The sequence below is a fragment of the Lithobates pipiens genome, unplaced genomic scaffold, assembly GCF_037356315.1.
Source record: "Lithobates pipiens isolate NorthernLeopardFrog02 unplaced genomic scaffold, aLitPip1_a1.2 Scaffold_22, whole genome shotgun sequence".
NCBI classification, from domain to species: Eukaryota; Metazoa; Chordata; class Amphibia; order Anura; family Ranidae; genus Lithobates; species Lithobates pipiens.
In genome coordinates, this window is record NW_027507784.1 from 170,691,289 (window position 1) to 170,705,814 (window position 14,526).

A 14,526-nucleotide genomic window follows, 5' to 3' on the forward strand; every position below is an offset into this window, starting at 1 on the left:
TTTACCATCAACACCTGCCCGATTCAGTGTGAAAGCAGCTTTCATAAGTGATACAGAAAATTGCTTACATTTAACCACTTGCCGTCTGCCCTATAGCAAATAGACGGCGGCAAAGTGGTTTCATAATCCTGACCGGACGTCATATATGACGTGATCAGGATTATGAGCCGCTGCGCGCCCCCGGGGGCGGGCATCGCGGCGATCGTTGTTGCGGGGTGTCAGTCTGACACCCGGCAACTACGATCTCGGTAAAGAGTCTCCGACGGAGACTCTTTACCACGTGATCAGCCGTGTCCAATCACGGCTGATCACAGTGTAAATAGGAAAAGCCGGTGATCGGCTTTTCCTCACTCGCGTCTGTCAGACGCGAGTAGAGGAGAGCCGATTGGCTGCTCCTCTGACGGGGGGTCTGTGCTGATCGATTATCAGCACAGCCCCCCCGAGGATGCCCACACTGGACCACCAGGGACGCCACCAGACCACCAGGGATGCCAAGGACATGGTATGCCACCCTAGACCACCAGGGATTCCAGTCAGTGCCACAATGGATGCCAATCAGTGCCCATAATGGATGCCAATCAGTGCCCACAATGGGCATCACTGATTGGCATGCATTATTGATTGGCATCCATTAGTACAATATATTATAATACAATGCCGCCTATCAGTTCCCATCTGTGCCGCCTATCAGTGCCTACCCATGCCCACCTGTGCCGCCTACCCATGCCCACCTGTGCCGCCTACCCATGCCAATCCGTGCCAATTTGTGCCACCTATCAGTGCCCATCCGTGTCGCCCATCAGTGCCACCCATCAGTGCCACATATCGGTGTCCATCAGTGCCACTTCATTGGTGCCACCTCATCGGTGCCCATCAGTGCCGCCTTATCATTGCCCATCAGTGTAACCCCATCAGTGCCCATCAGTGAAGGAGAAAACTTACTTATTTGCAAAGTTTTGAAACTGAAACAAAAAAAAAATTTTTTTTTTCAAAATTTTCGGTATTTTTTTATTTGTTTAGCAAAAAATAAAAACCGCAGAGGTGATCAAATACCACCAAAAGAAAGCTCTATTTGTGGGAAAAAAAATGATAAAAAATTTCATTTGGGTACAGTGTAGCATGACCACGCAATTGTCATTCAAAGTGCGACAGCGCTGAAAGCTCAAAATTGGTCTGGGCAGGAAGGTGTTTAAGTGTGCCCGGTATTGAAGTGGTTAAACATTTATATAAAAAAAAAAAAAAAAAAAACTAAAAACAGTCAAGTTAGCCCATTTTTTTTTTTTTTTTTTTTTCCGTCCAAAAGTTTTGACTACCTGTTTTTTATTATATATATATATATATATATATATTTTTTTTTTATTTTTTTTTTATTAAATAAAAACAGGTAGTAAAAACTTTTGGACGAAAAAAAAATGGGCTAATTTTAATTTTTAATTTTAAATTTTTTTTAAATCATTTAGTGTATTTATTTTTTTTCACAAAAAAATTGCATTTGAAAGACCTCTGCGCAAATGCCGTGTGACATAAAATATTGCAACAACCGCTATTTTATTCCCTAGTATCTCTGCTAAAAAAATATATATAATTTTTGGGGGTCTAAGTGATTTTCTGTCAGAAAATACAGGATTTTTACTTGTAAGCAACAAGTGTCATAAAAGATTTAGTCTTTAAATGGTTAAACTGAGAACTCTACACACAGAGTTAAGTTCATTCATTCAAGTGTAAACATTGTATCTCTTTGCTCTTTTCTTGGCAGACTGCCCAGAGAGGAGGAAAGTCTTTTCTATGAAGACTCAGGCAACTTGCATTGACTTATTACAGAAGTCATTTGCAAGTCGCGCTGTAGTTCTAAATTGGGCCTTTTTATCAGCAAAATCGGCCGATGCCGATTAATTAAAAAACGGCAAATATCAGTCTATGAGGATTCTCTGTGTGCGGAGATAATCGGCGGGAGCACAAGTTCAAACACTTCTCCCTGGATTATCTCTGGTTCATAAACTGTTTTATGGGCTGTGATCAGAGGCGATCCTCGGGATCACTGCTTTATAAATGGACACCTAAATAGGGATGGCCAAACGGTTCGCCCGGCGGTCGGTTTGCGGCGAATTTCGGCTGTTCGCGGTCCGCCTGAATGGCGGACTGTTGTCGCTGTTCGCCCGGCGGACTTGCGTGTTTACTGTGTAAAAGAACTTTGACCTATGATGACACATCCATCATGTGGTACAGGACAGCCAATTGAGACATTACAGCACATGGACACTTGGACATTCCTCCTAACTTATAAATTGACCCGATCCGGCGGCCATTTTACATTCTTTCTACTGTCACTATAGGGAGAGGTTGCTGTGTGGAGCAGGGAGAGACTGCAGTGACCCAAATCGCTAGCTATTAGGTCCACAAAAGTTCTTTTAACCACTTAACAACCGCCCATTGCCGATTAACGGCATCAGGGCGGTTGTTTAACTCTAAGAGGCCGTTAATTAACGGCCTCCTAGAATTCTGCTCTCGCGCGCCCCCTGGGGCGCGCACACGAGAGCATCCGTGACCGCTGGGTCCAGTGGACCCGGCGCATCACGAATCACGGTAAACGGCCGCTCATCGCGGCCGTTTACCACGTGATCGCTCCGTCAAATGACGGAGTGATCACTTGTAAACAAGCCGGCGTCATGTTATGACGCCGGTTCCTCCCTCCCCCTCTCTGTACCGATCGGTACAGCGGAGGGGGAAGAGATCGGTGTCAGCAGCGATGTGGGCTGCATCTGCAGTGCCCACATCGCTGCTCACCGAAAATTAACCCCTCAAATCCCTGCAAATACTCTGCATTACTCTGCAATTCCCTGCAAATACTCTGCATTACTCTGCAATTCCCTGCAAATACTCTGCATTACTCTGCAATTCCCTGCAAATACTCTGCATTGCCCTGCAACACTCCACATTGCCCTGCAACACTCCGCATTGCCCTGCAACACTCCGCAATGCCCTGCAACACTCCGCAATGCCCTGCAACACTCCGCAATGCCCTGCAACACTCCGCAATGCCCTGCAACACTCCGCAATGCCCTGCAACACTCCGCAATGCCCTGCAACACTCCGCAATGCCCTGCAACACTCCGCAATGCCCTGCAACACTCTGCAATGCCCTGCAACACTCTGCAATGCCCTGCAACACTCTGCAATGCCCTGCAACACTCTGCAATGCCCTGCAACACTCTGCAATGCCCTGCAACACTCTGCAATGCCCTGCAACACTCTGCAATGCCCTGCAACACTCTGCAATGCCCTGCAACACTCTGCAATGCCCTGCAACACTCTGCAATGCCCTGCAACACTCTGCAATGCCCTGCAACACTCTGCAATGCCCTGCAACACTCTGCAATGCCCTGCAACACTCTGCAATGCCCTGCAACACTCTGCAATGCCCTGCAACACTCTGCAATGCCCTGCAACACTCTGCAATGCCCTGCAACACTCTGCAATGCCCTGCAATACCCGCCAATACCCTGCAACACTCTGCAATGCTCTGCAACCCCCGCCGATACCCTGCAACACTCTGCAATGCTCTGCAACCCCCGCCGATACCCTGCAACACTCTGCAATGCTCTGCAACCCCCGCCGATACCCTGCAACACTCTGCAATGCTCTGCAACACCCGCCGATACCCTGCAACACTCTGCAATGCTCTGCAACACCCGCCAATACCCTGCAATGCTCTGCAACGCAGTACTCTGCAACACCATGCTCTGAGATACCCAGCCATAGTCGGTGATACCCTGCAATACCCAGCCATAGACATCTCCCGCCGCCCTCCGCCCTCCGGTGCTTCTACCGAATCGCTAATACGATCAAAGCCAGAATCTTTTTTTTTTTTCAGGCTTCCCAGCTTAGAGGTGAGATGTGGGTCTTATTGACCCCACATCTCACTGTAAAGAGGACCTGCCATGCCATATTCCTATTACAAGGGATGTTTACATTCCTTGTAATAGGAATAAAAGTGATCAAAAAAATTATTTTTGGGGAAAAAAATGTCAAACTAAAATAAATAAAGTAAAATGAACAATAAAAAAAAAATGTTTTTTTTAAAGCGCCCCTGTCCCCATGTGCTCGCATGCAGAAGCGAACGCATGCGTAAGTCCCGCCCACATATGAAAACGGTGTTCAAACCACACATGTGAGGTATCGCTGCGAACGTTAGAGCGAGAGAAATAATTCTAGCCCTAGACCTCCTCTGTAACTCAAAACATATAACCAGTAAAAAAAATGTAAATCGTCGCCTATGGGGATTTTTAAGTAGCGACGTTTGCCGCCATTCCACGAGCGTGTGCAATTTTGAAGAGTGACATATTAGGTATCTATTTACTCAGCGTAACTTCATCTTTCACATTATGCAAAAATTGGGCTAACTTTACTGTGTTTTTTTTTTTTTTTTTAAGCACAAAACAGTTTTTTTTCCAAAAAAAAGCATTCGAAAAATTACTGCGCAAATACCGTGCGAGATAAAAAGTTGCAAAGACCACCATTGTATTCTCCAGGGTGTTTGCTAAAAAAACATATATAATGTTTTGGAGTTCTATGTAATTTTCTAGCAAATAAATGATGATTTTTACATGTAGGAGAGAAATGTCAGAATTGTCCTGGGTGCTCCAGAACGCCTGATGGCGCTCCCTGCATGTTGGGCCTCTGTATGTGGCCACGCTGTGTAAAAGTCTCACACATGTGGTATCACCATACTCGGGAGTAATAGCAGAATGTGTTTTGGGGTGTAATTTGTGGTATGCATATGCTGTGTGTGAGAAATAACCTGATAATATGACAATTTTGTGAAAAAAAAAAAAAAAGTAAAAAGAATCTTGATTTTGCAAAGAATTGTGGGAAAAAATGACAACTTCAAAAAACTCATCATGCCTCTTACTAAATACCTTGGAATGTCTTCTTTCCAAAAAGGGGTCATTTGGGGGGTATTTGTACTTTTCTGGCATGTTAGGGTCTCAAGAATTGAAATAGGCCGTCAGTCCTTCAGGTGTGATCAATTTTCAGATATTGGCACCATAGCTTGTGGACTCTATAACTTTCACAAAGACCAAATAATATCCACCAATTTGTACTTATTTTTACCAAAGATATGTAGTAGTATAAATTTTGGCCAAAATTTATGAAGAAAAAATTTCTAATCTGCTAAATTTTCTAACAGAAACAAAGAAAAATTCGTTTTTTTACAGAATTTTCGGTATTTTTTCTTTTATAGCACAAAAAAAAAACCCAGCGGTGATTAAATACCACCAAAAGAAAGCTCTATTTGTGTGAAAAAAAGGACAAAAATTTCATATAGGTCCAGTGTTGCATGACTGAGTAATTGTCATTCAAAATGCGAGAGCACCGAAAGCTGAAAATTGGTCTGGTTATTAAGGGTGTTTAAGTGCCCAGTGGTCAAGTGGTTAAGGACTGGTATGGTATAGGTGTAGTTCAGGATATAGGTTTGAGGCACTGCTATTCAAGTCATTGTTGCAGCAGGTTGTCTTTTGTCAGTGCTGAGAGAGGGACTGATAGGACACTGTGTGTTGCAGAGAGGGACAGTCAGTTTAATCATTAGCTGTTACTATTGGGTCCACAAAAGTCCTTTTCAGGACTGGTATGGTGTAGTAGTACAGGATATAGTTTTTAGTGCTATTCACGTTATTGTTGCAGCAGCCTGTGTTTTTGTCAGTTTAAATAGGGACAGACAGGAAGCTGTGTGTGGCAGTGAGGGACAGTCAGTTTAATCAGTAGCTGTTACTATTAGGTCCACAGAGGTCCTTTTCAGGACTGGTATGGTAATAGGGTTGTACACGTATAATATTCTTTCTTCCAAATATAGAAAGAATATTATACTTGACTGCTGCCCTTCTGCTGCAGTAGTCCTTTATGAGTATAGGGACTGAGGTACAGTCTGCTAATCACAACCTACTAGTTGCACAAAGGTCCTTCTAAGGACTGGTAAGGTATAGCGTACTAGAGTATATAGGGTTGAGTGAGGTACAGTCTGCTAATCCTTAAGCACTGGTATAGGTCCACAATATATAGGGTTGAGGTGCACTACTGCTAACTGCTGCCCTATTCTGCAGCAGTCCTTTATCAGTATAGGGACTGAGGTACAGTCTGCTAATCACAACCTACTAGTTCCACAAATGTCCTTCAAAGGACTGGTAAGGTATAGCGTACTACAGTATATAGAGTTGAGTGAGGTACAGTCTGCTAATCCTTAAGGACTGGTATATCACGGTGCTGATGTCAGTGTTCTCTATCACGGTGCTGGTGTCAGATCACTCTATCATGGTGCAGGTGTCAGTGCTCTATATCACGGTGCTAGTGATGATCATCATCTCCTGCACCCTCTTCTTTGCCTACCCTGACCTTCCCTCGCCTCCATTTTCTCAAGAGTTCTGAATTTTCAGAATTTCACATATAAAAAAGAATGCTTGTACCGTATTTGCCGGCGTATAAGACGACCCCCTATTTTTCAAGTGAAAACATAGGTTTTGGGCAATACTCGCGGTATAAGACTACCCCCCTTCTGAGGCAACACCATTTAAAAAAAAACATTAGAACCATTAAAAAATACAAAGCAAGAATGCCAACTACTCATCCGCCATGCTGTGATATGTCATAAAGTAAATCAAACAATAATAACACAAACAGATCTGTGGAATGCCACAACTCTGGAAAGTCGAATTTTTCACTAACCAAACCTATACCACTTTTGGGTTACATTCTATGGAAATTTTCCACCAAAATGCATTTAATAACCCCCCTGTCATATGTCCCAGATTTACCGGTCCCTCTTGGGTGCCTGGGACCTCAAAGGCAAACGGCAGGATGTATAGTAGTAGATCAGTGAATGGATTTACCCAGGGAAGTGTGGTGAGCGGTGTATTATTTTAATGAATACAACGCCTGCTTGGATTGGCAGAGGCTGTAGCATCATCAGCCCTTGCCTCTCTCTCTCTCAAAGCCAATCCGAGCAGGGTACTCTATGTTCATTAATAGAATACATCGCTCGCTGGTATTGGCTCAACGGCGTATACTGTTTGTAGCTGAAGCCACATACAGTATTAGCAGACATTTGGGGGCTGACATCCATCGGGCAGCATTGTATACCCGGCGTATAAGACGACCCCCGATTTTTGGGCATTCTTTTTAAGTGTAAAAGGTAGTCTTATACGCCAGAAAATACAGTAGTTGTCGATCCCAGATTCACCTCATACATGTGTTATGTCATTGGCCATGTGGTAGGACTATGTGTGCACAGCTAGTAATTATTTTGTGGCTGCAAATATGACCTGTAGGTTTGTAAAGTTCACCATCCCTGTGCTGTGCTGACTTCCTCCTAGGGCTGTACCTCTGCTGTGCATATTATGAGGGGCTCCCACCATCCCTGTGCTGAGCTGACTTCCTCATGGGGCTGCTTATTATGAGGGGCTCCCACTATCCCTGTGCTGTGCTGACTTCCTCCTGGGGCTGCTTATTATGAGGGGCTCCCACCATCCCTGTGCTGTGCTGACTTCCTCCTGGGGCTGTACCTCTGCTGTGCATATTATGAGGGGCTCCCACCATCCCTGTGCTATGCTGACTTCCTCCTGGGGCTGCTTACGGTGCAGGTGTCAGTGCTGTATGTCATGGTGCTGGGGTCGGTGCTGTATGTCACGGTGCTGGGGTCGGTGCTGTATGTCACGGTGCTGGGGTCGGTGCTGTATGTCACGGTGCTGGGGTCGGTGCTGTATGTCACGCTGCTGGGGTCGGTGCTGTATGTCACGCTGCTGGGGTCGGTGCTGTATGTCACGCTGCTGGGGTCGGTGCTGTATGTCACGCTGCTGGGGTCGGTGCTGTATGTCACGGTGCTGGTGATCATCTCCTGCACCCTCTTCTTTGCCTACCCTGACCTTCCCTCTCCTCCATTGCCTTCATGCTCTCCACAGTCCTGAATTGTCACAATTTCACATATAAAAAAAGAATGCTTGTAGTTGTCGATCCCAGATTCACCTCATACATGTGTTATGTCATTGGCCATGTGGTGGGACTATGTGTGCACAGCTAGTAATTATTTTGTGGCTGCAAATATGACCTGTAGGTTTGTAAAGTTCTCCTCCATTGAAGTCAATGGGGCCCGCCGCGAACATTACGGTTCGCGAACTATCGGCCGCGTTCGCGAAACGTCCCGTCGGAAGTTCGTCCATCACTACACCTAAAGACTATACTTCTGGTCACAGTGACATCTGCCCGTAGAATTGGTGAAATACAGGCATTATCTACCCAAGAGCATTTTATGAGATGTCTACCAGACATTCCTAAGGGCAGACCCAGCCTTCCTGCCTAAAGTATCCTCAGTCTTTCACCGGACACAGGAGATCATTCTCCCTACATTTTGCCCCTGGCCTTCTCGGCCAGGTGAAGAGGCCTTCCGCACTCTGGACATTAGAAGGTGCCTCCTAAGTTACTTAGAGGTAACAAGGAGTGTTAGGAAATCATCTTCACTCTTCATCTTGATGGAGTCGCAAAGGAAGTAGAGTCTCCAAAAATACCCTAGGAAGGTAGCTGAAACAATCCGTTAAAGAACCTTACCTATCCTTAGGTCTGGAATCTTGCCTCATTCTACGCGGGCAGTGTCAGCTTCTTGGACATAAAGGGCCGGGACATCACCTGAGCAGATATGCAAGGCTGCCACGTGGTCCAGTTTTTCAACCTTTATGGGGCATTACTGTTTGGATCTACTGTCAGCCTCAGACCAGTCCTTTGGTAGGAAGGTTTTACAGGCAGTGGTCCAACCTGAAGTAAATGCTCAGTTATCCTCTCCAAGGTGCTGTCCCTAAATGTGAAGGGAGAAAACCTTAGTTAGACTTACCGGCGCCAGTATTTTTTACGAGCCTTTCAGGACAGCAGCCTACTTTCCTCCCTAGGTTATCATATGTATAGTATAATTATGAGGCTCAGTGATTTTTTGCTTATATCTTCCAGCATGTCGGAGGTCTTCTCAGTAAAAACTGAAGGCATGGTGGAAGCAGCTGCTTTTAAAAAGGGCCGTTGTCACGCAGTGATTCCTGTGAAGAGGTGGAGCTGCTCTCTCTCCAAGGTGCTGTCCTAAAAGGCTCGTAGAAATACCGTCACCGCTAAGTCTAAGGTTTTTTTCAACTTTGCACTTTTTTCAGTGGGATACGTGAAAATCTATGTAAAAGGTTATGTATAATAATTTAATAAGCAAAGCAAAACAGAAAAAAAGTTAATAGAAAATTAAAAATCACCATGGAAATTACAATTGACTGGAGAAGGAGAATACGACATTAAAGTGCTGATTATAGTAAACTAAGAGGTTAATAAGGGGTTCAACAGAGGAACATGTAATTAGAATTTTTACTTGTCAAGGTTGCTTTAACCCTTTCGCTGCCAGGCCCTGTGCTCCATTTTGTACACTTAGGTGGCCAAACCAATTTTGCTGATTTTTCTTCGCTTTTTATTTTTCATTATAGCGTTCAGAGTTTGTAAAAGACCCCCCAAACCATATATTTTCTGAAAGCACATGATCAGTAGAATAAAAAGAAGGTGCTAATGATTTTTTATTTTTTTATTTTTTCAGACCCCGCGGTATTTGCGCAAATACTTATCAAACCAATATAGTTGCAAAAATTAAAACCATTATTAGCTGATAAAAAAAAGCAGCAAATTTGACTAAATTCCTACTAAATATAACTGCTTAACCTGTATTGAGTTAATAAATAAGTATTTTTAACTTTTAAATTGTGTCCTTTTTGCGAAACAGACACAAAGTGTAAATATCCAAATTTTTCAAAAAATCTGAAGGTTTTAATTTTTCCCTTTACAGCTTTCAGAATTTGTGAAAGACCCCCAAAACCATATATTTTCTGAAACTATACCTGACCTCTAGAATAAATAGAAGGTGCTACTGATTTTTTATTTTTTTTGGACCTCGCGGTATTTGCGCAAATGTTTATCAAACCAATATATTCGCAAAAAATATATACTAAAACCATTATTAGCAGATAAAAACACAGCTAATTTTACAAAATTCCTGCTAAATCCATACTAAATATAAAAGCTTAACCTGTATAGAGTTAATAAATAACAAACAGTCAATTTTAAATTGCGCCTTTTTGAAAAATAGTGAAAAATTGAACGTACCCAAACATTTCTCTAAAAAGCTGAAGCTTTTAATTTTTCCCTTGCAGCTTTCAGAGTTTGTAAAAGACATTTCTGCTAAATTCCTACTGAATAAAAAAGCTTAACCTGTATCAAGTTAATAAATAACAAATATTTATAAGTTTTGAATTGTGCCTTTTTGAGAAATAGTGAAAATTGGAGGTGCGCAAAAGTTTTAGAAAATCTGGAGGTTTTCTGTCACAAAGGCCATGTACCTGATGTGAGACTGAAGTAATGTTGGAGGCCTCCCTTGTACCTTGGGTCCTTAAAGTCTCTGGAGAGAGTAGACTGAATAGACTTCATCTGGGGTATCATATATGATACCGCGGCACAGTGGTGTAGTGGTTAGCACTCTCACCTAGCAGTAAGAAGGGTTGCTGGTTCGAATCCCAACCATGACACCACCTGCCTGGAGTTTGCATGTTCTCCCTGTGCTTGCGTGGATTTCCTCTGGGTACTCCGGTTTCCTCCCACAATCCAAAGACATGCAGGTAGGTTAATTGGCTTCTGTCCAAAAAATTGGCCCTAGTATATGAATGGGGACCTTAGATTGTGGGCTCCTTGAGGGTAGGGACTGATGTGAGTGTGCAATGTACAGGGACAATTGTAGACACTCACTTAGGTTGAACTGGATGGACTGGTGTCTTTATTCAACCTTACTAACTATGAAACTATATATAGATAAAACAAGTGTAATAATATAATTTTACTTAACTAAAATAAAAGTGGGCAGTGTCAGCAGGACAGTGGACATGTCAATAGGGTAGTGGATGGTGTCAGAGCAGTGGATTTGTCAATAGGGTAGATGAAGGTGTCAGTCATTAGAGCAGCACAGGGATGATGGGAAAGCCCTCATAATGGGCACATCAGGTGTACAGACCCAGGAACTCGGCACAGGAATGGTGGGAGCTCCTTCATAATGGGCTCAGCAGGTGTGCAGACCCAGGGATAGTGGAAACCCCTCATAATGGGCACAGCAGGTGTACAGACCTTGGAATTCAGCACAGGAATGTTGGGAGCCCCTCATAATGGGCACAGCAGGTATACAGATTGGGAAACTCAGCACGAGGATGGTGGGAACCCCTCATAATGGGCTTAGCAGGTGTACAGACCTTGGAACTCAGCACAGGGATGGTGGGAACCTCTCATAATGGGCACAACGGGTAAATTTATCCGGGAACCATTTATAATAGGCACAGCGGGTATACAGACCCGGGAACTTGGCACAGGGATGGTGGGAACCCCTCATAATGGGCACAGCAGGTGTACAGACCTGGGAACTCAGCATTTACTAGAACCGATAGGCTGTATTTTCCTCCTGAAGCTGCTGACTGCCTATGGAAGGGAGAGGAGGAGAAGCTTTTAGATGCTGCAAGTGGAAGAAAATACAGCCCAGTTCTAATAAATGCTACACCCACATCCCCTCTCAGGCTCTCAGCGATTCTGTAAGAGGCTGAGACAGATATCAGTCCAGGTGCCTGGCGGATCCAGACTTTGTCGTGATGACCCAGTGTTTGGACTGATTTCTGTGATGTCAGCAGAGAGCGGACTTCAGCCCGCTATCTGCTGAAAACGGGTCACAGGAATGCAAAACGAATTGCTCTCCTGTGACCCATAGGGGAAACCCAGATAAACAAGCTTTGGCTAGACTTATCCTTTAATGCAAAGAATTCGTTCAAGTGGTTGTAAACCCTTTTTCACAACCTTTCCCTACAGGTAAGCCTATAACGAGGCTTACCTGTAGGTACCATGAATATCTCCTAAACTTGCACAGTTTAGGAGTTATTCACTGTATACGCATGTGCCGCTGACGTTGTGCCGTTTCTTCAGCTGCTGTACCGTGGTCCTGTGCGCATGTACGGGAGTGACATCATTGCGGCTCCGGCCAATCGCAGCGCTGGAGCCTGCAAACCCAGAAATAACTTCGGGAGACATGTCGCTGGTCACAGCGCTGTGCTGGGACTGCTCCAACAGTTTTGTTTTGAGGAAAGTATTTCATAATGAGCTACTATGCGATGCATAGTAGCTCATTATGCCTTTGTCTTACAGGGTTGTTGGGATTTTTTTTTTTTTTTTTAATCTGGCTTAACAACCACTTTAAGGTACAAAAAAAAACCTTCTGAATTTACAACCACTTTAACTACTTGCTGGCCTTCATATGATGGCCAGGCGGCGCGGCTCTCGTTCTGGGCGGGCATCATATGACGTCTACCCATTTAAATAGGCATGTGCGTAATTGTGTGCGCTCAGCCCTGTACCTTCGATGGCGGCGTGTCACAGAGACATCGCTTGTCACCGAAGGTCCACTTTGTGAGATATTACCGGGTTCTCCTCCTCACACACCGATCGTGTACAAGAAGGAGATTGCGGTAAAATCTTGTTACCGTTTACAGTGTACACCAACACACAGTGATTGCCGCCCCAATAAAGAGGACTTGTCACAGTTCATCCGAATACCTGTCACCAGTCCATCAGAGTACCCAAGTACCTGTCACCAGACCATCAGAGTACACGAGTACCTACCTGCAGCCCATGCCTCATAGAATATATGTTAGGGTGTTTGCTTTCGAAAATGGGTTCGTTTTGTGGGTAATTCCACTGTCCTGGTGCTCAAGGACCTTCAAAAGTGTGATAGGTAGGAATGAAATGTGTAATTTATGCTCCTAGAACACCTGAAGGTACTACTTCAGTTTTGGGCCTCTGTATGTGGACAGGCTGTGTAAAAGTCTCGCACATGTGGTATTGCCATACTCGGGAAGAGTAGCAGAATGTATTTTGGGGTGTAATTTGTATACATATGCTATATGCTGTGTGTGAGAAATAACCTGATAATTTTGACAATTTAAAAAAAAAAAAAAAAATTAACAAAATTCTTAATTTTGCAAAGAATTGTGGGGAAACATTTACAACTTAAAAAAACTCACCATGCTATTTACTTACTACCTTGGAATGCCTACTCTCTAAAAAGGGGTCATTTGGGGGGTAGGTATTTATACTTTCCTGACTTGATGTCGGTTCACACTGAGGCAGCACGACTTGCAGCACGACTGTCTCAGGCGTCCTGGTTGCGACCGCTGCGGTGACTTGCAAAATTACTTCTCTATAGAAGTCAATGCAAGTCGCCTCAAGTCACCCCCAAAGTTGTACAGGAACCATTTTCTAAGTCAGAGCGACTTGTGTCGCTCTGATTAGAACGGTTCCATAGTACAGAACGGGATGCGACTTGTCAGGCGGCTAAGTCGCCTGACAAGTCATCCCAGTGTGAACTGGCACTGAGTGTTTCAAGAAATAAGATATACCTGATGTACTGAAGGAGTGATCAGATGTGATTTGGCACCATAGTTGTAGACTCTAACTTTCACAAAGACCAAATAATATAAACTAATTTGGGGTTATTTTTTACCAAAGCTATGTAGCAGTATACATTTTGGCCAAAATTTATGAAGAAAAATTATTAATTTGAAAATTTTTATGACAGAAACAAAAAGTATTTTTTTTTTTACAAAATTTACAGTTATAGCACAAAAAATAAAAAACCCACTAGTAATTAAATAACACCAAAAGAAAGCTCTATTTGTGTGAAAAAATACACAAATTTCATATGGGTGCAATGTTACATGAGTAATTGTCATTCAAAGTGTGAGAGCGCTGAAAGCTGAAAATTGGTCTGGGAAGGAAGGGGGTGTAAGTGCCCTGTATTGAGGTGGTTAAGTAACTGTAATGAAAATGTTTTCTAATTTCTTTTACAGGTTGGAAGACATGAGCCATGACACAGTTCAAGGGAATAAAAAGCTGCAGGTTCAGTTTGTACCTGATGAAGATGTTTTGGAGCATATCATTGATAAACAAGAAGGTGTGTCATAATTGGTTGCACCAATGACAGTCCTGGTAAAACCACATTTGATGTCTGTAGACCCCTGAAAATGTGCCATTCATTTCAGTGTATGGTTTGTAGATATTTACAAAGGGTTTCTATTTTAACTACTTGAGGTTCACGCTATAGCTGAATGACGGCCACAACGCGGACCTAAATTTCCGGGAGACTCGTGTGTTCACTGATCCCGGCCCCTTACCATGTGATCAGCTGTCAGCCAATGACAGCTGATCATGTGTGTAAACAAAAGCTTGGTAATCTTTTTTAAAATTTTATTTATTTTTTTTTTTTTTTTCTACTCCTCGCGCTGACAGCAAAAAAAAAGCCGATCGCTGGCTTATGCTCAAGGGACATCGGTCCCAAAGAGGAAGGAGGCACATCTGCCTCCTCCTCTGTGCCTGCCATTGCCACCTGCCAGTGCCCACAATTGCCACCTAGCAGTGCTGCCTTTCAGTTTAACCCATCAGTGC

The 14,526-nt window shown here is 43.7% G+C and overlaps 1 protein-coding gene across 5 annotated transcripts in view; it reads left to right on the forward strand.

Moving 5' to 3' along the window:
- Positions 1-14,526, forward strand: part of ORC2 (origin recognition complex subunit 2) — a 218,413-nt gene that overhangs the window by 19,132 nt on the left and 184,755 nt on the right. For 2 of the 5 annotated variants that reach the window (XM_077448635.1, XM_077448638.1), the window contains exon 2: positions 13,932-14,035. In XM_077448635.1, the coding sequence (XP_077304761.1) occupies positions 13,942-14,035 (94 nt within the window). In that variant the 5' untranslated portion in view covers positions 13,932-13,941. Of the gene's footprint in view, positions 1-8,985; positions 9,149-13,931; positions 14,036-14,526 lie in introns of those variants that run through there. The other 3 variants (XM_077448637.1, XM_077448636.1, XM_077448639.1) reach the window with 3 other exon arrangements.